Source organism: Somniosus microcephalus, chromosome 10 (assembly GCF_052327205.1).
Source record: "Somniosus microcephalus isolate GS21.2 chromosome 10, FLI_Smic_1.0, whole genome shotgun sequence".
NCBI lineage: Eukaryota > Metazoa > Chordata > Chondrichthyes > Squaliformes > Somniosidae > Somniosus > Somniosus microcephalus.
Genome location: NC_140996.1, coordinates 150548241 through 150574325, shown reverse-complemented (window position 1 = coordinate 150574325; position 26085 = coordinate 150548241). Strand labels below are relative to the sequence as shown.

The window sequence follows — 26085 nt, the reverse complement described above, 5'->3', positions numbered from 1 at the left end:
CATCCTGGAGAGGAAAGATAACTTCTGGCTTCTTTTCTCCACTACCAACCGTTGCCTTAAAGCCCTCACCTTCAACAACAAGTGCAAGCAGAAGATGGACTTCTTTGGCACCAAGATCGAGACCATCTGATCAACTGTCCATTTGTATTTCAAAATTGAAATCGAGGTCCTACGTACGTCATAGTACCCCGATTAGCAAATTACAAGAGGCCTTCCACATGAAATGGGGTGTGCTCTTGCTCCCCCTCTCAGAACATTACCCCTGATGATGGCAGCCAAAGTGCCACCATAAATGGGATGATACGTGACCCAATGCCATTTTCAGGCTGCTACTGCCTCGTTCACTTTGAACAGAGCGACACATTCGGCCCTGGTGGTTTCAACAATCCTGCTGAACTCTGGAATACAGAAAGTTAATGGTAAGCATGTGGGTACTTTGGACAGCAGCTTCTGAACAAGCTTCTTACAGTTAGCAGTTGGTTCCACTTAGCTCCAGAGTACATGCAGGCTCGCCAAAGTCAAATGGAGGGTTACATAGTCTGATCAAAATAAATGCCTACGATAATCCAGGAGAACCATCCTTATCTGTATTGTCTTGTTGATTTTATTTAAGGCTGGAGAAAGTGAGAGTGGTTTAACCACTAAGGAGGAGGTCTGGTTTCAATGAAGTAATTAAAATTTGGTTATTATAAGTTCTTGATATATGTCTGTCTAATGGACTGGCGCCAAAGAAAGAATCCTTACAATAAAATGAGTCAGGCAGGTTGATCAAGCACCAGAATGGGTGGGAAAAGGGGATCTTACTTTGTTAAATTGAATGTATTAAATATTCTGTCCTTGACACCCAAACCAGATGTTTTGAGAGAGAAGTTACACGAATTCAGAGAGACTTGGACAGGTTCAGAGGATTAAAGAAAGAAAGAAATGACTTGTGAAGCAAGACATCTAAGCAAGAAAGTATTAAGAGCGAGACTTAAAAGTTGAGGCCCAGCCAGACATAGGCAATGATTAAGTGTATCCCTTGTGTGTACCAAGTACGCTTCTGAGAACAGACAGCAAGATAGGTCTAGCAGGAAGAGAGAAGATAGCAGGACAAAAAACAATAGCACATCTACGGATAGAGAGTCACCATCCAGACTTCCCCAGAGGCAACACAAGCATTTCAGAAGAAGGCAATTCTCCGACAACTAACTCTGGAAGACAAAGTTTTCTGGAGCAAAAAATCATAATACCTAAGAAAGAATATACTTGCCATAGAGGGAGTGCAGCAAAGGTACACCAGACTGATTCCTGGGATGGCAGGACTGTCATATGAGGAGAGATTGGGTCGACTAGGCCTGTATTCACTAGAGTTTAGAAGAATGAGAGGGGATCTCATTGAAACGTATAAAATTCTGACAGGGCTAGACAAACTGGATGCAGGGTGGTCGTTTCCCTTGGCTTGGGGGTCTAGAACGAGGGGTCACAGTCTCAGGATACAGGGTGGAAAATTTAGGACTGAGATGTGGAGAAATTTCTTCACTCAGAGGGTGGTGAACCTGTGGAATTCTCTACCACAGAAGGCTGTGGATGCCAATTCACTGAATATATTTAAGAAGGAGATAGATAGATTTCCAAACACCAAAGGCATCAAGGGGTATGGGGAGACAGCGGGAATACGGTATTGAGATAGAGGATCAGTCTTGATCATATTGAATGGCGGAGCAGGCTGAAAGGGCCGAATAGCCTACTCCTGCTCCTATTTTTCTCTGTTCTATGCTTCTATAATCTTAAATCTATGAGCTTATCAGTAATATGCTGAGCTAGACTTTAAACGTATCTACAGCCTTGCTGTTTAAAGCTGTTAACTTGTCCACTATAAACCAAATTAACCGTAAACTAACGTAGCAAACTGTATGCCAATCTTGGACAAGTAGGGCCGAGCCAATACTGAGTTAATGTGATATTTATACAGCCTTTGTGGCTACAAAATTGCTAATTATGTTAGAAATGCTCAGCTACCTTGCATACACGTCGATATTCAGTCTTAACATGTTGTTAATTGTCAAATCATAAGTAAAAAAGAAACTGCTAGTTCATGATTTTTGGTTCGACTTCTTTGATGACTCTGTAGGGCACTGAATTTTAAGGTAGACAAATGACCAACCAGAAGTCCTTAAAGTGCAAAGATATCTGCATTGCAACCCAATTAAAAAGATTTTAGGACATTCAGTATAACCTAACTGACTCAGCGTGTACTCGGAGAACACTATCGCACATGCTCCCCGAATATCGGCCCTTGCAAGGCACACGTTTTTGAAACACCATCAGGCCAAGGGAGAACTCCTTTGATTGCCCTCCATTGCTCCATCATTGAAGAGATAGTTCACGTGCAAACTAAGCATAATTCCTTTGAAGGGAAAAGGAAGAGCATCCAAAGCTAATGTGCCGTGGATGGCAAAGGAAATAAAAGTGAAAATTAAACAGAAAAAAGGAGACTTATGACAAATGTCAGGAGCAAGATTCAGTTAATAACCAGACATAATGGGCCAGTAATTCCGGTCCCAACGCGCGAGTACGGACGGTGTACTCACGCGTGGGCCCGTTGGAAGTGCTGGATTCCAGCATGCACGGCGCATGCGCGGGAAACCGGCATTTCCTCTCCATCGAGCTAAGGGGTTAAGAGGTCCAACGCGTGCGTGCAGGACTCTGTGCGCACGCGTTGAACTTCCTTCGTTTAGACAGGTTTTCGCGTGTGCAAGGGACTGAACTTTTTGGAAATGAAAAAAGGAGGCGTAAGCAGTGGATTCTTGAAGGTAAGTGGTCTAATATTTAAAATTGTTCCATTTTTTCCACAGCTTCATTGTTTTTAAGGAATTTACAGTAAGGTGAGTTTATTTTTAGACATGAATTCGTGAAAAATTTTTTTTTTAATTTTATTAATTGTTTTAAATAGTTTATTTAATTATTGGGATGTTTTCTAAAATTTTAATTAAAGTTAAAGTTAAAGTAGTCTTTTGGGCGCCCGTACTTTTCATGAGTTTGACAGTCTTTACTATCAAACTCATGAATGAGTTTCCCCTCCCCTGATTGGCTGCAGAGTGCTCACCTGTTCCCAGCTGGCACATCGCACTAACTACGCCGCTAGATCAGGTAAGCACAGCGCGCCGACATCGGAACCGGGCCAGTGACAGGAAATGCAAGCAGGCCCGGGCTTCAGATGTCGGTGCTCAGGGTGAGTGCAGGTCGGGGGCTTGCACGCGTGGCAAGCACCCGATCCTAATTTCAGGCACATTATGGAAAGTACAACAGAAATTGAAAAAGTTAATACAGGAGGCAAAGAGAGGTTATGAGAAAAGATTAGCAGGCAACATGAAATTGAACCTTAAAACATTTTATAAACATATTAAATGTAAGCTATTTGCTGGCAAAGAATTTGGGCCTATTAAGGACCCAATGGAAAATCTTCATGTAGAGGGAGAGGACATGGCTAAAGTATTAAATGAGTGCTTTGCATCGGTCTTCACAAAGGAAGCGGATGATGTGAAGGTTACACTAAAACAGTGCAAATTTATGGACAGGATAGTAAAAGATAGCGAAGTCGTACTAAAAAGATTAGCGTTACTGAAACTTGGTAAGTTATCTGGTCCAGATGGAATGCATCCTAAATTGCTGAAAGAAGCAAAGGTAGAAATAGCAGAGGCATTGGTCACAATCTTTCAATCCTCATTGGATAAAGGAGTAGTGCCAGAGGACTGGAGGGATGCTAATGTTATACCACTATTCAAGAAAGGGGAGAGGGCTAAACCAGGAAACTACAGGCCAGTCAGTTCAACAACGGTACTGGGGAAGTTATTGGAAACCATTGTCAGGAACAAAATAAATTTCATTCGGAAAAGCATGGGTTAATCATGGATTTGTTAATGGCAAATCGTGTCTGACTAACTTGATTGAATTCTTTGATGAGCAGGATTAGGCCATTTAGCCCCTCGAGCCTGTTCCGCAATACAATGAGATCATGGCTCATCTGTGACCTAACTCCATATACCCACCTTTGCCGCATATCCCTTAATATTTTGGCTAACAGAAATCTATCAATCTCAGATTTAAAATGAACAATTAACAAGGTAACAGAAGGTTGATCATGGTAGTGTAGTCGATATTGCATATGTGGACTTTCAGAAGGCATCCAACAGTGCCACACAGGAGGCTTATTAAGCAGCTGGAAGCCCAAGGAATTAAGGGAAAAGTGGTGGTATAGAAACAACATTGGCTCAGTGACATGAAGCAAAGGATGGTGGTGGATGGATGCTTCTCCAGGCTGGGAGGTGGTTTGCAGTGGTGGTCCCCAAGCTGTTCTGGGTCCATTACACTTTTCAATTTTTATAAACGACCTAGACTCTGGTGTAGGGAACAGCATTATAAAGTTTGCAGATCATTTAAAGCTTGACCAAGTAGTAGATAGTAATGAGGTTAGTTATAGGCTTCAGGATGATATAGACAGGATCGTGAAGTGGGCAGAAGCACGGCAGATGGAGTTCAATGTGGAGAAGTGTGAAGTGATGCACTTTGGGAGGACTAATATGGAAAGACGGTATACTATAAATGGCACGATTTTGAAAAGTGCAGATGAGCAGAGAGACCTTGGTGTCCACATACACAAATCCTTTAAGGTGGTTAAAAAGCATATGGGCTACTTGGGTTTATAAAGAGAGGAATAGAATATAAAAGCAAAGAGATCATGCTAGAACTTTATAAATCACTGGTTAGGCCTCAGCTGGCGTATTGTGGACAATTCTGGACACCACACTTCAGGAAACATATAAAGGCCTTAGAAAGGTAAAGAGGAGGTTTACAAGGATGTTACCAGGGATAAAGGACTTCAGTTGTGAGGAGAGGTTGAAAAAGTTAGGACTGTTCTCCTTGGAACAGAGAAGGTTAAGAGGTGACCTAATTAAGGTTTTCCAGATAATGAGAGGTTTTGATAGAGTAGAGAGAGAAACGTTAGTCCCTCTGGGGAGTGCGTCAATAACTAGAGGTCATAAGTTCAAAATCACTGGCAAACGATCTAGAGAAAAGATGAGAATTTTTTTTTACTCAGAGTTGTCGGCATCTGAAACTCTCTACCTGAATAGGTGGTGGAAGCTGATTCCATAACTAATTTTAAAAGGGAGTTGGACAGGTAGTTGAGGATGAGGAACTTAGAGTTAAGGACTAAAGGTGGGGCTGTGGGACTGAGCACGACTGATCTTTCAAAGAGCCAGCACAGGCATGACTGGCCAAATGGCCTCATTCTGTGCTGTAATTTCTATGATTATATGATTCTATAACATAGGATGGTGCAATATTCGAGCACTATGAGTATCCGATGTACCTTGGTGTAAAATTGGACCAAATGCTGACATTCAAAGAGCACATCAATATCAAAAAAAAATGTGGACTCCAGGAACTGTGTACTCCAGAAACTGACCAACACAAATTGGGGATCTGACTCCAAGACACTATGAACAACTAGTCCTGCCCTATGATACTGAATTGCAGAACACTGAACCCTTGTATGGTCATGTTTGAGCAAGCAAACTTGATTCTGAAATCAATCAGTCCTGTAGGATCATTAAAGGAAACTTTGAAACCAACTCCCACACTACGGCTATACTGCCTCAAGGGGATTGCACCATCAGTTAGTTGGAAGGACCTCAGTAAAAAGGAGACACAAGAACAGGTGTATGATCCGAGATGCTAAATGCCCACTGTATAGACACATTCCACCATCCAAGAGGCGTTTTATTCAAAGAGCTTTGCCTCTGAAAATCCCATACCCCAAAATACTACAGTGGAACATTACAAAGTAATTAAATGGTGGGAAATGTCCAAGAGAACTTAGTTCCTTCAGAACAATTCCCTCCAGGCACTGACAAAAACAGTGATGAACCCTAAATCAAGTGAGTGTTGGGGTGGTAAGACTGGTGACAATATGACCAAGTGGAAGCTAAGAAAATACCACAGATGTGAATGTGGAAAGCCTAGGCACTTAAATATTCCCAAAGATGGTACATAACCAAGGCGGGAGGGGAGGAAAACCAGTGTGATGGGATGGAGGCTCAATTCCTCTCTTTGCTTACTTCTCAAATTCAATTCTGACACTGTGGGTAGGCCACAAGTGGAGACAGTCAACTTCCCACGGAGGGTGGAGGAGGAAAAACTTTGAACAAAATTTGTACCAATCTGGATAGTGAAGCATTTGTCGAACTCTAGGAACACATGACCTGCATGCCATCTCAGTTATAGATGGTCTGTGACTTGGGAAGACCATAGGATAGAAACATTAATTAAAAATTAATGCTCGATCTGCCAGTGCCCGTTGAAAGTAATGCAGGCAGCATGCGAAATTCGTGCTGCCTGCTCGTTAACATGATTGAAGCGCTGAGCCCAACACTAAACGCGCTGCTGGTTGGCTCCATGGGCAACAAGGAACCCAATATCATGGGATGTCTACTCTGTATTTAAAGGTTGCCTGCAAAGTGAAAGGCTGTCTGCACTTCTAAAAGGGGAGGTGCTTTGTGAGAGAAGTACATTTTCACTGGAGCTGGAAATTAGCAATGTCACAATAGGATAGAGAAAGGGCACCTCAGTTCTCTGATGCCGCAGTGGAGACCTTGGAGCAACGCGTCTACAGGAGGCGACAGGTTATCTACCCACAGGGGACCAGGTGGCCTTCCAGACACATTGTTCGAAAGCAGTGGGAGGAGATCGCTGAAGCGGTCAGTGTCACCAGTCTTCCCCTGGGACCTGCATCCAGTGCTGCAAGAAGTTTAATGACCTCACAGGAGTGATGAAGATGAGTGAATGAGTCTTCAAATGCCATATCCCACCAACTGCACCACTAGCCTCACAGACTGCTCAATGCACCACACCCCCGTCACTCACCTGCCAACAATCTCTAGCAATCATGGCTCATACCACACATTCATAGCTTCACCTCACTCTCACATGCTTACCACTGTTGCAAGTCTCACACCCACATCTCACACCTTGCACCAAATGCCAACGAGTGATGGGTGTGCCTGCTTCTCACTGTCTATCCTTGGTGTGATGTTTGACAATTTATTTAAAGCTGCGCCTACTGTTCACTTACCTACTTGTTACATTAATTTTAAGTACCGTCCTAAAGACTATTGCTCATCTACTAATTTCAATTATTAACTTTTTTTTTAAGTGAAATTAGCAAAAGTCTCCATTTTAATTCAATGCTAAAGAGCTAAAGAAGTGAAATTAAAAAGAACAAGACAACAGAAAAACAGGAAAGAAACACATAGCCCGAGAGTGGCCTCTTCATTCCTGCGCTTACTCTATGTTCCGGGGTCAGATTCTAACAGTGAATCAGTCTATGAAGATCCTAATGTCTTGGACAACAACCACTTGCATTTATATAGGTCTCCTGAAATGTAGGTAGGCATTTCAGGTGCTTTACAGTAAGGGAGAAAGGAATACAGTGGACAATGAGCACCAAGGGGAAGGGAAAGGAGAAGCTAGAATTGGGTAGCAAATGTCTTTCAAAGAGAAGGATTTTGAGGTTTATGAAACTAGAGGGGGCAGGTGGCAAAACGAAGGGACCGGGATAGAAAATTCCAGAAGGCAGGGGTATAGCAGCTCAATGAACAGCTGCTGATGGTGGTAGAAGCAAGAAAATGACTGATGTTCGAGAAGATTTATACATCTGTCAAAAGCTGCCGTCTAATGGACAAACTATGACCTTTTCGTATTGTAATTATTATATATCTGCTATTTATCCATTTAATTGCATTCTGTGCAATATATTGTCAAATGTATATGGAAATCACAAACTCAGTCCTGTTCTTATTGTATAAAACACAAATTATAGGTCAAGGTACTGCAGTGCCTTTAGCTTATAATAAGTGAAAGAATTTCTGCACAGTATTAGCATGCTCCTGCATTAATTCTAAACTTGCCATCATGTTTCAGAATTTTTTATCATGTTTTTCTTCACAATAAGGATTCTCGGATTGAATTTTGTTTAAGCTTTGTGTTTTAAAACAAAGTGAGGTTTAAAAAGAAAAGCCACAGGCTGCAGGCATTGGAGAATGTGTATTAAAGTGTATGATAGGGTTCAATGAAGTGAGGTGAGAGGACGCTTGTGTGGAGCATAAACACCGGGATGACAAGTTGGACCAAATGGCCTGTTTCTGTACTGTACATTCGATGTATTCTGCAGGAAATGCATTACCAATGGGATTTCTTACCACTTGCATTCGTGAGCTGACCTCATGGAATCAGGTCAAGCCTCCCTCTAGTGGTTGTGGAGAATACAGCGAGGCTCAGCAAAGCCCTCCCACCACTGTACACCGAGGGGCTGGAACCAGTATAAAGAAAACCCTCGGGCCGTATCTACCAAATTGTCTGAATGTAAATGTACATAACATTTGAAAGTAACTGGCATGAAATGAAACAAACTGCCGTGTAATGTATTGACTCTGGACTGTACATACAGATCATAAAATATGATCTGTATGTAATTGATATGGTTTGTACTGTAATGTATTTGAACAAATTTTTTATGAATAAAGTGTATTTTTGAAACAAAAAAAATTAAGTAATTCTTAAGTGTTCTAACAAAAGGTCATCGACCTGAAATTTTAACTTTGTTTCTCTCTCCACAGATGCTGCCTGACCGGAGTATTTCCAGCATTTTCTGTATTTATTATTGAATAACTATTCATCTGAACTCCAATTTACAGTTTTTACCATATAATAGCTTCAGGTGGTAGGACAAAGTGAGGCATGTACAATGCGGACCTGCCTGGACTCACGTACCATGCAGGGTGAATACACGTGTGACGTGTATGAAGGTCACACTCCTCGAGTAGAAAGCTGCACAGCTTGAGAGTCAATTGGACTCACTTGCAACATTTGGGAGGGAGAAACTTTTCTGGAGCAGATGCTCCAGAGGGTGGTCCACCCACCACATTGCTACAAGTAGAGAAGCTGGAAAGGGAAACTGGGTGACCATCAGTAAACAGGGCAAAATAGAAAGGGTATCATCTGTGGAGCCGGATCTGTCCAATAGATACAGCTGTTCAGGTACCAATGATGTGGATAAATAGGGTGACACAGAGGAGAATAACCATGAGCGACTACAAAGCACTGAGAAGCAATTTGTTACCCATGAAGGACACAGTGCAGGTAGCAAGAATACAGAGTGATTGTAGTGGTTCCATAGTCAGAGGAGTAGATAGTTTGTTATGTAGGTGTGATCCAGAGTCCCAAATGGTATGTTGCTTTTCAGGTGCTAAGGTTGGTACATCATGGAATTAATACAAAAGGTTCTGTAAGGTACAGAATTTTTAGTAAAGGTTAGCTTGGCCACTTCTATTTTGGACTTTAAAAAAAATAATTTGTTCATGGGATGTGGGCATCGCTGGCATGACCAGCATTTATTGCCCAGCCCTAGTTGCACTTGAGAAGGCGGTGGTGAGCCACCTTCTTTAACCGCTGCAGTCTGTGTGGTGAAGATACTCCCACAGTGCTGTTAGGAAGGTCCAGGAATTTTGACTCAGCAACGATGAAGGATGGTGATATACTTCCAAGTCAGGATGGTGTGTGACTTGGAGGGGAACTTGGAGGTGATGGTGTTCCATGCGCCTGCTGCCCTTGTCCTTCTAGATGGTAGAAGTCGTGGGTGTGGGAGGTGCTGCCGAAGAAGCCTTGGCCAGTTGTTGCAGTGCATCTTGTAGATGGTACACACTGCAGCCACAGTACGCCGGTGGCAGAGGGAGTGAATGTTTAAGGTGGTGGATGGGGTGCCAATCAAGCAGGCTGCTTTGTCTTGGATGGTGTCGAGCTTCTTGAGTGTTGTTGGAGCTGCACTCATCCAGGCAAGTGGAGAGTATTCCGTCACACTCCTTACTTGTGCCTTGTAGATGGTGGAAAGGCTTTGGGGAGTCAGGAGGGGAGACACTTGCCGCAGAATACCTAGCCTCTGACCTGCTCTTGTTGTCACAGTATTTATATGGCTGGTCCAGATAGTTTCTGGTCAATGGTGACCTCCCAGTATATTGATGGTGGGGGATTCGGCGATGGTAATGCCATTGAATGCCAAGGGGCAATGGTTAAACGCTTGCTTGTTGGAGATGATCATTGCTTAGCATTTCTGTGGCGCGAATATTACCTGCCACTTATCAGCCCAAGCCTGAATGTTGTCCAGGTCTTGTTGCATGCGGGCATGGCCTGCTTCATTAGCTGAGGAATTGCGAATGGCACTGAACACTGTGCAGTCATCAGCGAACATCCCCACTTCTGACCTTATGATGGAGGGAAGGTCATTGATGAAGCAGCTGAAGATGATCGGGCCTAGGACACAGCCCTGAGGAACTCCTGCAGCGATGTCCTGGGACAGTGATGGTTGACCTCCAACCACCACTACCATCTTCCTTTGTGCTAGGTATGACTCCAGCCAATGGAGAGTTTTCCCCCCGATTCCCATTGACTTCAATTTTACTAGGGTCCCTTGATGCCACACTCGGTCAAATACTGCCTTGATGTCAAGGGCAGTAACTCTCACCTCACCTCTGGAATTCAGCTCTTTTGTCCATGGTTGGGCCAAGGCTGTAATGAGGTCTGAAGCTGAGTGGTCCTGGCAGAACCCAAACTGTGCATCAGTGAGCAGCTTATTAGTGGGTAAGTGCTGCTTGATATCACTGTTGACGACACCTTCCATCACCTTGCTGATGATGGAGAGTAAACTGATGGGGTGTTAATTGGTCAGATTGGATTTGTCCTGCTTTTTGTGGACAGGACATACCTGGGTAGTTTTCCACATTGCCAGTGTTCTAGCTGTACTGGAACAGCTTGGCTAGAGGCGCGGCTAGTTCTGGAGCACAAGACTTCGGCACGACAGCCAGGATGTTGTCGGGGCCCACACCCTTTGCTGTATCCAGTGCACTCAGCCGTCTCGTGGAGTGAATCGAATTGGCTGAAGACTGGCTTCTGTGGTGGTGGGGACCTCAGGAGGAGGCCGATATGGATCATCCACTCGGCACTTCTGGCTGAAGATGGTTGCAAACGCTTCAGCTTTGTCTTTTGCACTCACATGCTGGGCACTACCATCATTGAGGATGGCAATATTCATGGAGCCTTCTCCTCCCGTTAGTTGTTTCATGGTCCATCACTATTCACGACTGGAAGTGGCAGGACTGCAGAGCTTTGATCTGATCCGTTAGGGGGCAGGGGGGGGGCAGAGTTCCAGATTGCTACTACCTTTTGTGTGAAAAAGTACTTCCTGATTTCACTCCTGAATGCCCTGGTCCTACTTTTTAAGATTATGCTCTGTTGTTCTGGATTCCCCCACCACTGGAAGGGAAAACAAGCCAAGTTTATGCAACCTGTCCTCATAATTTAACCCTTTAACCCCCAGGCTCATTCTGATGAATCTGCACTGCACCACTCAAAGGCCAATGTTCCCTGATGTGCAGTGCCTCGAACTAAACGCGTAACTCCAGATGGGGTCTGACCAAGGCTCTATACAACTGACACATTACTTCCTCCCATTCGCATTCCAGTCCCCTTAAAGGTAATTCCCATTGGATTTGATAATTAGGGGGATAGATAGCATCCTCTGCAGTTGTGACCAAGAGTCGAGGAGCGTGTGTTGCCTACCTGGTGTCAGGGTAAAGGATATCTCAGAGCAACTGGAGGGGAAAGATCCGGATGTCGTGGTTCATGACGGGACCAATTACATAGGGCACAACAGGGAGGAGGAGGTCCTGCTAAGGTATCAGAAGGGGAAATTGACATGCATGTTGCCCCGGCAAAAAGGTCTGATGCAGCATCAGTGGACACTTGCCCCAGCTTGCCAACGCGAGGCAGGGGCCATTTTAAGTCCAGAACCTCATATAAATAAGGTAGGCCCAACTCCCGCCTCAACCTGCTATCAATAGCATGGTGGTGGCAGCGGACGAATCAGTCAGTAAAAAAATATTCAGGTCATTATCTCATTGCTGTTTGAGGGACCTTGCTGTGCGCTAATTGTCAGTCGTGTTTCCTACTTTAGAACAGTGACTTCAAATGTGCGTCATTGGCTGTAAAGAGCATTGGGAGGAAGTGAGAGGCGAGAGCCTTCCAAAGAAACAGTCTTGAGTGTGGCCTAACAACCTCGAGAGATGGTCACTTGTGGAGGTTTGAGATTGCTACAGGTGCCATACAGTCTAGAGAGACAGTAATTTAAAGGGGAAAGTAATATAAAGAAAAGTTAAATTGTTTAGATATAGAACTCACAAGTGAAAGGATTGTATGGCTGCCAGGCATCCTATTAGGCTTAGAAACACGTTTCTTTCGCAGGCGAACTGGAGCTTTTGTGAGAAATGATTCTTGATTCATTCCAGTTGAATTCTCTATTGCATTCGAGTTTTGCTGAAACAGAAACATGTATTACATTTAATTGAATTAATCCCTGAATGCTCAGCTAGTTAAGGTAATAAGCAGCTTAGCTCTACAGACCAGGAAGATCCCAGCTTCAATTCCAATCTATAGCGTTCAACAGTAGGGTTTTGGTATTTTGCTCTTCCCTGCTCCTAGTTCCCTCAATGTGCCTGCTGGAAAATTGCCCAGCATTAATAAAACTATAATTGTACTACTGAAACATGCTAGTTGAACTGCTTTAGCTTCATTTATCCATTTGCTATGGAAGTTCTTGGTATTAAGGATTGCTGAACTTGCATTTTGTTTCTGGTGGTATAACATTTCATTGTCTCATCTCTTGAATCTGGTACCCATTGCCACACCTGCAAAGTCCCTTCCCTTAGGCAATCCTCTCTACCTACATTACAAGTGACTGCACTTCAAAAGTGCTTCATTGGCTGTAAAGCACTTTGAGGTCCTGAGTTCATGAAAGGCGCTATATAAATGCAAGTCCTTCTTTTTACCTCTATTTAGAGGAGGTGGAGGAGAATGGTGATAATGATGAGGAAATGGAGAATGGTCAGAGGGATGCCAGATTGGTTTTGGCAAAATAGGCATAGGTTGGCATTAATCTACCTACGGCACTACACCTGCAGACCAAAGTGTTCATATCTCAACTTGTCAAGACACCACGGCATCAAAAGATTGTGGTTTCCAAAGGAGACAATAACGGAGTTGTGCCAACTACTTGTCCCAGACTTGGAGCTTTCATCCACCTTTGCCACAGCACCAGGTGTGGTAGTTAAAATGGCAGAGTCACCCAATTCCTTTGTCATAGGTTCTTTTAGGCTCCATTGGGGAACATGTGCAACAGATGTCAATTGGCAACCTAAGCATTAAGCAAGTGACACAACTCCCATGTCAGGGAGCTGACCTCTTCATCTAGCTTCCAACAGATGCTGCACAACAGCAGGAAGGAGAGATCCATTTTCACAAATTGGCAGGATTTTCTCAGGTCCATGGGGAATTTGACATGACCCATGTAGCCATCTATTCTCTCTTGCAGAATCTAAGAAACTTTGTAAAGAGAAGAGGGGTACAGTTGCTGAATGTGCAGGTTACATTTAATGTCAAGCACATCATCATCCTCATGAATGCCTGATACTCAGCAAAATGCCATGATGCTTTCATTTTAAGGCAGCCAAGTATCTCAGAAGTGTTCACTGGCCCAGGCCAGGGATATGGTTCGCTACTGGGGGACAAGAGTTCCCCTTACAGCAATAACTCATGACCCCACTGTGGAACCCAAGAACATTGGAGCAACTGGCAGACAGCGACATGTGTTGTGTGACAAGGATAGTAGTTGAGCAAACATTTGGATCCTAAAAGCTCAATTAACATACTTAACTCAATCAGGTTCCACTTAGCTCCAGAGTACATAGTCCAGCGAGAGTTTCCCAAATCATCATGCCTTGCTGCGTCCTTCACAATCTTACCATTGGAAAGAGTCTTTATCTTACAGATGTGGAGGAAAACACTGAGTGACACCTCATCCTTGGTGATTTCAACTCACCTGGCCTTCTCCTTTGATTTCACTGCCCTCCCTAAACATCTCTCTCTCTCTCTCAATTTCCCCAATCTAAATTCACAGCCACCCACTTCGACCTTGTCATCTCACATATCAGGCGCATAGCTGATTTCACCATCCATCATCACATTGGTTTGCCCACATAAACTGCTATCAGGCCTTATTCTCCTCTGCCAAAACCATCCACTACTTCAGGATCATCCTGGAGAGGAAAGATAACTTCTGGCTTCTTTTCTCCACTACCAACCGTTGCCTTAAAACCCTCACCTTCAACAACAACTGCAAGCAGAAAATGGACTTCTTTGGCACTAAGATTGAGACCATCTGATCAACTGTCCATTTGTATTTCAAAATTGCAATCGAGGTCCTACGTACGTCATAGTACCCCGATTAGCAAATTACAAGAGGCCTTCCACATGAAATGGGGTGTGCTCTGGTCCCCCCATCTCAGAACATTACCCCTGATGATTTCAGCCAAAGTGCCACCATAAATGGGATGATACGTGACCCAATGCCATTTTCAGGCTGCTACTGCCTCGTTCACTTTGAACAGAGCGAGTTAAATTCGGCCCTGGTGGTTTCAACAATCCTGCTGAACTCTGGAATACAGAAAGTTAATGGTAAGCATGTGGGTACTTTGGACAGCAGCTTCTGAACAAGGATTTTTTTTTCTTAGAGTTAGCAGTTGGTTCCACTTAGCTCCAGAGTACATGCAGGCTCGCCAAAGTCAAATGGAGGGATACATAATCTGATCAAAATAAATGCCTACGATAATCCAGGAGAACCATCCTTATCTGTATTGTCTTGTTGATTTTATTTATGGCTGGAGAAAGTGAGAGTGGTTTAACCACTAAGGAGGAGGTCTGGTTTCAATGAAGTAATTAAAATTTGGTTATTATAAGTTCTTGATATATGTCTGTCTAATGGACTGGCGCCAAAGAAAGAATCCTTACAATAAACTGAGTCAGGCAGGTTGATCAAGCATCAGAATGGGTGGGAAAAGGGGATCTTACTTTGTTAAATTAAATTTATTAAATATTCTGTCCTTGACACCCGAACCAGATGTTTTGAGAGAGAAGTTACATGAATTCAGAGAGACTTGGACAGGTTCAGAGGATAAAGAAAGAAAGAAATGACTTGTGAAGCAAGATATCTAAGCAAGAAAGTATTAAGAGTGAGACTTAAAAGTTGAGGCCCAGCCAGACAAAGACAATGATTAAGTGTATCCCTTGTGTGTACCAGGTAAGCTTCTGAGAACAGACAGCAAGTTAGGTCTAGCAGGAAGAGAGAAGATAGCAGGAAAAAAAACAATAGCACATCTACGGATAGAGATTCACCATGCTGGCTTCCCCAGAGCAACACTAGCATTTCAGAAGAAGGCAATTCTCTGACAACTGACTCTGGAAGACAAAGTTTTATGAAAACAAGAAATCATAATCTTAAATCTATGAGCTTATCAGTAATATGCTGAACTAGACTTTAAACGTATCTACAGCCTTGCTGTTTAAAGCTGTTGACTTGTCCACTATAAACCAAATTAACCGTAAACTAACGTAGCAAACTGTATGCCAATCTTGGACAAGTAGGGCCGAGCCAATACTGAGTTAATGTGATATTTATACAGCCTTTGTGGCTACAAAATTGCTAATTATGTTAGAAATGCTCAGCTACCTTGCATACACGTCGATATTCAGTCTTAACATGTTGTTAATTGTCAAATCATAAGTAAAAAAGAAACTGCTAGTTCATGATTTTTGGTTCAACTTCTTTGATGACTCTGTAGGGCACTGGATTTTTAGGTAGCCAACTGACCAACCAGAAGTCCCTAAACTGCAAAGATCTCTGCATTGCAACCCAACTAAAAAGATTTTAGGACATTCAGTATAACCTAACTGACTCAGCGTGTACTCGGAGAACACTATCGCACATGCTCCCCGAATATCGGCCCTTGCAAGGCACACATTTTTGAAACACCATCAGGCCAAGGGAGAACTCCTTTGATTGCCCTCCATTGCTCCATCATTGAAGAGATAGTTCACGTGCAAACTAAGCATAATTCCTTTGAAGGGAAAAGAAAGAGCATCCAAAGCTAATGTGCCGTGGATGGCAAAGGAAATAAAAGTTAAACAGAAAAAAGAGACTTATGACAAATGTCAGGAGCAAGATTCAGTTAATAACCAGACATATTATGGAAAGTACAAGAGAAATTGAAAAAGTTAATACGGGAGGCAAAGTGAGGTTACGAGAAAAGATTAGCAGGCAACATGAAATTGAACCTTAAAACATTTTATAAACATATAAAGTGTAAGCTATTTGCTAGCGAAAAATTTGAGCCTATTAATGACTCAATGGAAAATCTTCATGTAGAGGGAGAGGACATGGCTAAAGTAATAAGTCAGTACATTGCATCTGTCTTCACAAAGTGGATGATGTGAAGGTTACATTAAAAGAGAGGGAATTTATGGACAGGACAGTAATAGATAGTGAAGTCGTACTAAAAGGATTAGCATTACTGAAACTTGGTAAGTTATCTGGTCCAGATGGAATGCATCCTAGATTGCTGAAAGAAGCAAAGGTAGAAATAGCAGAGGCATTGATCACAATCTTTCAATCCTCATTGGATAAAGGAATAGTACCAGAGGACTGGAGGGCTGCTAATGTTATACCACTATTCAAGAAAGGGGAGAGGGCTAAACCAGGAAACTGCAGGCCAGTCAGCTCAACAGCAGTGGTGGGGAAGTTATTGGAAACCATTATCAGGGCCAAAATAAACTTTCATTTTGGAAAAGCATGGGTTAATCATGGATTTGTTAACGGCAAATCATGTCTGACTAACTTGATTGAATTCTTTGATGAGCAGGAGGAAGCCATTTAGCCCCTCGAGCCTGTTCCGCAATACAATGAGATCATGGCTCAGCTGTGACCCAACTCCATATACCCGCCTTTGCCGCATATTCCTTAATACTTTGGCTAACAGAAATCTATCAATCTCAGATTTAAACTTAACAATTAACAAGGTAACAGAAGGTTGATCAAGGTAGTGTAGTCGATATTGCATATGTGGACTTTCAGAAGGCATCCAACAGTGCCACACAGGAGGCTTATTAAGCAGCTGGAAGCCCAAGGAATTAAGGGAAAAGTGGTGGTATAGAAACAACATTGGCTCAGTGACATGAAGCAAAGGATGGTGGTGGATGGATGCTTCTCCAGGCTGGGAGGTGGTTTGCAGTGGTGGTCCCCAAGCTGTTCTGGGTCCATTACACTTTTCAAGTTTTATAAACGACCTAGACTCTGGTGTAGGGAACAGCATTATAAAGTTTGCAGATCATTTAAAGCTTGACCAAGTAGTAGATAGTAATGAGGTTAGTTATAGGCTTCAGGATGATATAGACAGGATCGTGAAGTGGGCAGAAGCACGGCAGATGGAGTTCAATGTGGAGAAGTGTGAAGTGATGCACTTTGGGAGGACTAATATGGAAAGACGGTATACTATAAATGGCACGATTTTGAAAAGTGCAGATGAGCAGAGAGACCTTGGTGTCCACATACACAAATCCTTTAAGGTGGTTAAAAAGCATATGGGCCACTTGGGTTTATAAAGAGAGGGATAGAATATAAAAGCAAAGAGATCATGCTAGAACTTTATAAGTCATTGGTTCGGCCTCAACTGCAGTATTGTTAACAATTCTGGGCACCAGACTTCAGGAAAGATGTAAAGGCCTTAGAAAGGTAAAGAGGTTTATCAGGATGTTACATGGGATGAAGAACTTCAGTTGTGAGGAGAGGCTGAAAAAGTTAGGGCTGTTCTCCTTGGAACAGAGAAGGTTAAGAGGTGACCTAATTAAGGTTTTCAAGATAATGAGAGGTTTTGATAGAGTAGAGAGAGAAATTTTAGTCCCTCTTGCATAAGTTCAAAATCATTGGCAAACCATCTAGCAAAGGATGACTAAAAAAAATCTAAAAATTAAAAAGAAAAAAAGATGAATTATGAGAGTAAACTGGCAAGAAATATTGAAACAGATAGTAAGAATTATACAGGTAAATAAAAAGGAAGAGAGTAGCAAAAGTAAATGTTGGTCCCTTAGAGGATGAGACTGGGAAATTAATAATGGGGAACGGAGAAATGGCAGAGACTCTGAACAAATATTTTGTATCTGTCTTCTCGATAGAAGACACTAACAACATCCCAATAATGGATAATCTAGGGGCTACAGGGAGGGGGGAACTAAAGACAATGGCCCAGTAATTCGGGTCGGTGGCTTGCCGCGCGTGCAAGCCCCGTATATGCACTTACCCGACGCGCTGACATTTCACCTCCAGGGATGCCTGGAATTCGTGTTTGAAAAAGAAGAATCCCGGGCAGCGTCTGACGTCACGCCGCCCAGGAGTGCAGCCAGCGCGAAGCCTGGAGCGCGCTGTGCAACTGAGACACGCCCCTTGAGGTCTCAGTGTAATAGGACACGCCCCCAATGTTTCTCACAAGCTGCTAAGCATTTTTACATGCAAAGCAGCATTTTAAATAGGTTTTTGGTATTTTTATGAAGCTTTTGGTAACTTTTATAAACTTTTAAAAACGTTTACATTATTTTGAAGAATCTGAAGTAGTTTTAAACAGAATTAAAGCAATTTAAAGACTTTTAAAAGCCCTAAAATAATTTTTTTTATTCCATTTATTTATTTAGCAATGTCGTCGTCATACGTGTCTTCACACTGTTCCCTTTGGGGAACTGTATGAAGTGGTGGAAGGATTTATGGCCGTGATTAACACTCATTCTGTGACCGTAACCATCTTTGAACCAGCCATTAGGGTGGTTAGTCCTATGGCGGGAGGGTTTTACGGGCTCCCACAAGCTATACAAGGAGGGGGGGCCACCCACACCCACGGACGTAAATATCCCACTGGATGTCAACCCAGAATTTAGAGCTGGAGCTCCGACTCCACTTGCCGGGACTGTCTGGAGCGGGGTTCGAAACCCTACCCCGTCTGGCCCAGCGGCGGGGGTCCTACCGCTACGCCAAAGGCCCAATCCGATTAGCAACGTGAAATGGCTGTAATGAGCACAATTCACGGCATTAAAAGAACTCACAATTGAACTGATGATGACCTCAGCAATCTTCTCAACGAGGTGGAGGCGCAGGGCCTGCTCATCATTGGTAATGAGAAGTCAAAGGCGCTGCAAAAAGGACAGATGATAGCTTGGTCTTTCAAGTGGCAGCATAGGGCTCCAGTCACGGGGAGGGAAAAGGCGCAGGAAACGTATGGGTGTCACCTTTGGCGCGGAGTGGGCCTTTTGCGTAGCGGTAAGCATCCCCGCCGCTGGGCCAGAAGGAGTAGGGTTTCGAACCCCGCTCCAGACAGTCCCGGCAAGTGGAGTCGGAGCTCCAACTATAAATTCTGGGTGGACATCCAGCGGGATACTTGCGTCCGCGGGTGTGGGTGGCCCCCCCCCTCAGATGGGTTGTGGGAGCCCGTAAAACCCTCACGCCATAGGACTAACCACCCTAATGGCTGGTATGAAGATGGTTATGGTCACGGAAGGAGTGTTAACGTGGCCAGAAATCCTTCCACCACTTCATACAGTTCCCGAAAGGGAACAGTGTGAGGATACGTACGACGATGACCTGTTGCGCAATGCACCTCCTTGGACCCTCAGTCGCAGATGCGAGGGGGCAAATTGTGCAATTGTTAAATTTTTCATTTTATTGACATGTAAAATGTTGGCCCAGTAATTCCCTTCCAAACGCGCGAGTACGGTCGGGGTACTTACGCGTCTGTCCGGAGGAAATGCCGGTTTTCAGCATGCACAGCGCATGCGGGGAAAACCGGCATTTCCTGTCCTCTGAACGAAGGGGTTCAGAGGCAGAACGCGTGCGACTGTACAGGCAGCGCGTGCGCAGTAAAATTCGCCGCTTTCATTCATGCTTTCAGTGAGGTCAAGTCCTTACAACTTACACATGAAAAAAGCATGAGTACAGTTGCTCCAGAGGCTGCGGTTGTTTGGGAAAGGGATGAAAGTTATTTTAAGAAATGCTGAGGTAAGCTTTAAAGTTTATTTTTGTTTTTTAAAACGGGTTTTCAGTACTGTAGGTAGAAGGATCAATTGTGGCTATGTGAATTGAATTTGCTGTGTTTATTAAATGTGAAAATGACTCCAACATTTTTAAGAAAGAAACTTTTCATCAGTAATATATTCTTTTAAGTAATTATGTATGTATGTCTGTATATATTCCTTTGCGTGTATGTATATATTCCTTTACTTATGTGTATGAATGTATGTATTTAATTATGACTTTCAGAGAAAGTAACTTATTGGAAAATCATAATTAAAAACATACATTCATACACATAAGTAAAGGAATATAAAACATACATACATATACGTAAAGGAATATATGCAGACATACATACATAATTACTTATTACTGATGAAAAGTTTCTTTCTTAAAAGTGTTGGCAATGTTACATTACTCATTTTAGAACACTCATTCTCACATTCAATTCACACAGCCACAATTGCTCCTTCTACCTACCGTACTGAAAACCCGTTTAAAAAAAAAAAATTTAAACTTTAAAACTAACCTCAGCATTTCTTAAAATAACTTTCCTCCCTTTCCCAAACAAAAATATTGCCTTTCAGAAGCTCCACGATAAAATATATCTTCCTCCGCAGCCTTGGAGCAACTTTACACATGCTTTTTTCAAGTGTAACTTGTAAGGACTTACCCTCACTGAATCCATGAATGAAATCGACGAAGTTCACTGCGCACGCACTGCCTGTGCAGTCGCACGCGCTGTGCCTCTGAACCCCTTCGTTCAGAGGACCGGAAATGCCGGCGTTCTCCGCATGCACGGTGTTTCCTGAACGCCGGCATTTCATCCGGCCAGATGCGTGAGTACCCAGACCGTACTCACGCATTTGGACCCAAATTACTGGGCCAATCACTATCACTAAGGAAAAAGTACTTGGCAAAATAATGGGACTAAAAGATGACAAGTCCCCTGGACCAGATGGCCTGCATCCCAGGGTCTTAAAAGAAGTGGCTGCAGAGGTAGTGGATGCATTGGTTGCAAAATACAAAAATTCCCTGGGCTCTGAAGAGGTCCCTGCGGATTGGAAAATCGCAAATGTAACACCCCTATTTAAGAAAGGAGGGAGGCAGAAAGCAGGAAACTATAGACCAGTTAGCCTAACATCTGTCATTGGGAAAATGCTGGAGTCCTTCATTAAGGAAGTAGTAGCAGGGCATTTGGAAAATCATAATGCAGTCAAGCAGAGTCAGCATGGTTTTATGAAAGGGAAATCATGTTTAACAAATTTGCTGGAGTTCTTTGAGGAGGTAACAGCAGGGTGGACAAAGGTGAACCAGTGGATGTGGTGTATTTGGATTTCCAGAAGGTATTCGATAAGGTGCCATATAAAAGGTTACTGCATAAGATAAGAGCTCACTGAGTTGGGGGTAATATATTAGCATGGATGGATAGAGAATTGGCTAACTAACAGAAAACAGGGAGTCGGGATAAATGGGTCATTTTCCAGTTGGCAAATGGTTACTAGTGGGGTGCCACAGGGATCGGTGCTGGGGCCTCAACTATTTACAATCTACATTAATGACTTGGATGAAGTGACCAAGTGTAATTAGCCAAGTTTGCGGATGATACAAAGATGGGTGGGAAAGCAAGTTGTGCAGAGGACTCAAAGAATCTGCAAAGGGTTAAGTAAGTGAGCAAACATTTGGCAGATGGAATAAAATGTGGGAAAGTGCGAGGTTATCGACTTTGGCAGGAAAAATAAAAAAGTAAATTATTATTTAAATGGAGAGATTACAAAATGCTACAGTTCAGAGGGACCTGGGGGTCCTTGTGCATGAAACACAAAAAGTTAGCATGCAGGAACAGCAAGTAATTAAAAAGGCAAATCGAATGTTGGCCTTTATTGAAAGGGGATTGGAGTATAAAGGCAGGGAAGTCCTGCTGCAACTGTACAGGGTATTGGTGAGACCACACCTTGAGTACTGCATACAGTTTTGGTCTCCTTATTTAAGGAAGGATATACTTGCATTGGAGGCAGTTCAGAGACGATTTACTAGGTTCATTCCAGAGATGGGGGGGTTGACTTATGAAGAAAGGTTGAGCCTATACACATTGGAATTTAGAAGAATGAGAGGTGATCTTATTGAAACATATAAGATACTGAGGGGGCTCGACAAGGTAGATGCAGAGAGGATGTTTCCCCTCGTGGGGAAATCTAGAACTTGGGGGCACAGTTTTAGAGTAAAGGATCATCATTTTAGAACTGAGAAGAGGAGGAATTTTCTCTCTCAGAGGGTCATAAATCTGTGGAATTCTCTGCCACAGAGAGTCGGGGATGCTGGGTCATTAAATACATTTAAGGTGGAGATAGACAGATTTCTGCAAGATAAGGGAGTGAAGGGTTATGGGGAGCGGGCAAGGAATTGGTTTTGAGCCTAATATCAGCCATGATCTTATTGTATGGGGGAGCAGGCTCAAGGGGCCAAGTGGCCTATTCCTGCTCCTATTTCTTATGTTCTTAAGTAGTGGGAAGATTAGGAGATTTTTTTTTCATCTGAAACTCTCTACCTGAATAGGTGGTGGAAGCTGATTCCATAACTAATTTTAAAAGGGAGTTGGGCAGGTACTTGAGGATGAGGAACTTAGAGTTAAGGACTAAAGGTGGGGCTGTGGGACTGAGCACGACTGATCTTTCAAAGAGCCAGCACAGGCATGATGGGCCGAATGGCCTCATTCTGTGCTGTAAGTTTCTGCGATTATATGATTCTATAACATAGGATGGTGCAATATTCGAGCACTATGAGTATCCGATGTACCTTGGGGTCAAATTGGACCAAATATGGATATTCAAAGAGCACCTCAATATAAAAAAAAAGTGGACTCCAGGAACTGTGTACTCCAGAAACTGACCAACACAAATTGGGGAGCTGACTCCAAGGGGTCGATATTCCTGGAGCCGTCAGGCGAGGTTTCAGGCGTGTGGGGGGGAGATTCTGAATTCGGGGGTCCCGACACCATCCCGCCCAAAACCCGCCTCCACGTAAGTTTCAGAGAAGGCGGGTACCCAAGGCGGGAAGGGATTAGTGCCAATTAACTGCCTGTTAACAGGTAGTTAACAGGCAGTTTTTAGCCCAATCCCTATTTTGAGGGGTGTCATGTGGGATTCCCGACGGCTCCAAACCACGCCAGGTTAGAGCAGGCGGGCCGTCGGGTTGAAGGACTTGGAGGGGTCGCGATGTCGGTGTTCAGGTGAGTAATGTGTGCATGAGTGCAAAGGTAAGTGTGTTTGGTGTGTCTAAAGTGTGTAAAGAAGTTTAAATTACCTTTACTTACCTTAGCCTTTCTTCCTCTAGGTTTCGGGAGTTCATCAGTCAGCCGGCACTGAAAGCAAAATGGCTGCGAGCTGTCAAAAGTGACAGCCTTCAGCTTTCATTGCCGGTGTGAGTTCTAACTGAGTCTGTGTAGAAGGACTCAGGTTAGAAGTCAGACTGTCAGTGTTTGACAGCTTCAAACAGCTGTGAAACACTGATATTTCATCTGTCAAGACCGCTTGACAGATGAAATTTCAGTCTGTGACATCACCTGTTGCTAGGTGGCCCTTAATTGGCCTGCTGAGCCCGCTGGGCGGGCTCAACAAGGTCAATCAAGGGAAAGTTGCGTAGGTTGGCCGTAGGCAGGACTAAAATCCGAAGGTTGTAGTCCCGCCTCCTTCCCGACAGCTTAATGAAAATCGACCCCCAAGAGTCCTGCCCTGTGATACTGAATTGCAGAACACTCAACCCTAGTATGGTCATGCTTGTGCACACAAACTTGATACTGAACTCAATCAGTCCTGTAGGATCATTAAGGAAACTTTGAAACCAGCTCCGACACTGCGGCTACACTGCCTCAAGGGGATTGCACCATCAGTAAGTTCGAAGGACCTCAGTAAAAAGGAGACACAAGAACAGGTGTATGATCCGAGATGCTAACTGCCCACTGTATAGACACATTCCACCATCCAAGAGGCGTTTTATTCAAAGAGCTTTGCCTCTGAAAATCCCATACCCCAAAATACTACAGTGGAACGTTACAAAGTAACTAAATGGTGGGAAATGTCCAAGAGAACTTAGTTCCTTCAGAACAATTCTCTCCAGGCACTGACGAAAACACTGATGAACCCTAAATCAAGTGAGTGTTGGGGTGGTAAAGACCGGTGAAATTATGACCAAGTGGAAGCTAAGAAATGACCACAGATGTGAATGTGGAAAGCCTAGGCACTTAAATATTCCCAAAGATGGTACGTAACCAAGGCGGGAGGGGAGGAAAACCAGAGTGATGGGATGGAGGCTCAATTCCTCTCTTTGCTTACTTCTCAAATTCAATTCTGACACTGTGGGTAGGCCCCAAGTGGAGACAGTCAACTTCCCACATGGAGGGTGGAGGAGGAGAAATTTGGAACAAAATTTGCACCAATCTGGATGGTGAAGCATTTGTTGAACTCTAGGAACACATGACCTGCATGCCATCTCAGTTAAAGATGGTCTGTGACTTGGGAAGACCATAGGATAGAAACATTAATAAAAAATGTAAAAAGTAAATACTGTCAAAAATGCTTGCTGTTTAGATGTAGATCTTACACTGGACAAAGGTGAGTCTGTGCCAGGACTCAATTGTGGTTCCTTTTTACTGGATGATGTCAAAGGTTGGTCCTGTGGTTGAATAGTTGTGAGCGGTGATAATTGGATTCCATTAGATAACTTTTCTGTTCCATATATCTGAAAAATTAAATATAATCAAAGCCATCAAACTGAACAAGGGATTAAACAAAGTAATTAATGTAAAATATTCAGAATTTATGTCATACAGAAACAGTTGGGGTCAAGCCTACCATTCAAAAACCAGGTGACACAAGTTAAAGATAAGAAATTAGGAGAAATAAGGGCTTACCAACAGAATACACCTAGATATGAACGATAATCTGGGGAGTCGAGGAGAGAGAGCGGGAGCCAGGGAGAGAGAGCGGGAGGGTGGAGTCAGGGAGTGGAGACCTGGAGTAATACACAGGTTATCAAGGCTTCACAAGATGGCGGCCAGTGACCCCGCTCACCCGGGCGGTCAATGACCGGGCCTGTAACCGGGGCAAACATGGGGCCTGTGAGGTCTTACTCGGGGCTTCAGGTCTATATCGGGTGTTTGAGGCCCAGGAGCGAGGACGGGGCCCAGGAGCGGCACAGCATGGAACAGCAGCGGGGTCAGGACCCAAGGAAGGTGCAGCATGGGCCAACAGCGAGGTTGGGAGGACCACACTGCAGCCTATGAAACCCAGGCAGAGAGGACCTGCGGGAAGAAGGGAGGAGGATAGTCGGAGTATGTTTGTGTGTGTGTGTGCTGGGCCAATGGAGCAGAGCCTAGTCTCCAATCGTCTTGGATCCCCTTGCCATTGGACCAAGACCTTGCTCTGTCAAGCCCATGTGGTAGCTGGTGTGCAACGGCCACCCCACATTAAAAGAATTCATGCACAGGCATCTTCCACCCTTTTAAATAAAGTTCGGGACCTGGAACGTCAGGACCCCAACAGCGACAGAACGGAACGCCGTACTGCTATCATTTGCCCAGGAGCTCAGATGTTTCGACATAGACATCGCCGTCCTAAGCGAGACCCGGCGGGCAGGGGAAGGCCAGCTCAAGGAGCAAGGTGGTGGTACACCTTCTTCTGGAAAGGCAAACCTGAAGAACAACGCCACCTCCATGGGGTAGGCTTCGCCATAAAAAATTAGCTAGTTGAACATCTGAGACTCCCCTTGTAGAATAAACGAACGCCTCATGACTCTACGGCTCACCCTAGCCCGGAACCAGTGTGCTATGGTCATCAGTGCATATGCCCCAACACTGGAGGCCACAGACGAGACCAAAGAGGAATTCTACTCCAGCCTCGAACAATCCCTGTCCCGAGTCCCAACGGGTGACAACCTGATCCTGGAAAGTAATCGCAAGAATCCTCCTTAATCGCCTTCTCCCAGTGGCTGAAGAGCTCCTCCCAGAGTCGCAATGCGGATTCCGCCCATTAAGGGGCACAATGGACATGAGCTTC

The 26085-nt window shown here is 43.9% G+C and overlaps 1 protein-coding gene across 6 annotated transcripts in view; it reads right to left on the bottom strand.

The window, feature by feature from the left end:
* Positions 1 to 26085, bottom strand: part of LOC147111765 (transmembrane protein 182-like) — a 73533-nt gene that overhangs the window by 36905 nt on the left and 10543 nt on the right. For 3 of the 6 annotated variants that reach the window (XM_085998969.1, XM_085998971.1, XM_085998967.1), the window contains exons 2-3: positions 24596 to 24769; positions 12271 to 12405 (exon numbers count right to left, since the gene is read on the bottom strand). The exons of 1 other annotated variant lie outside the window; for it this stretch is intronic. In XM_085998969.1, the coding sequence (XP_085855095.1) occupies positions 12271 to 12405; positions 24596 to 24769 (309 nt within the window). The remainder of the gene's footprint in view (positions 1 to 12270; positions 12406 to 24595; positions 24770 to 26085) is intronic. 2 more of the 6 variants (XM_085998968.1, XM_085998970.1) reach the window with 2 other exon arrangements.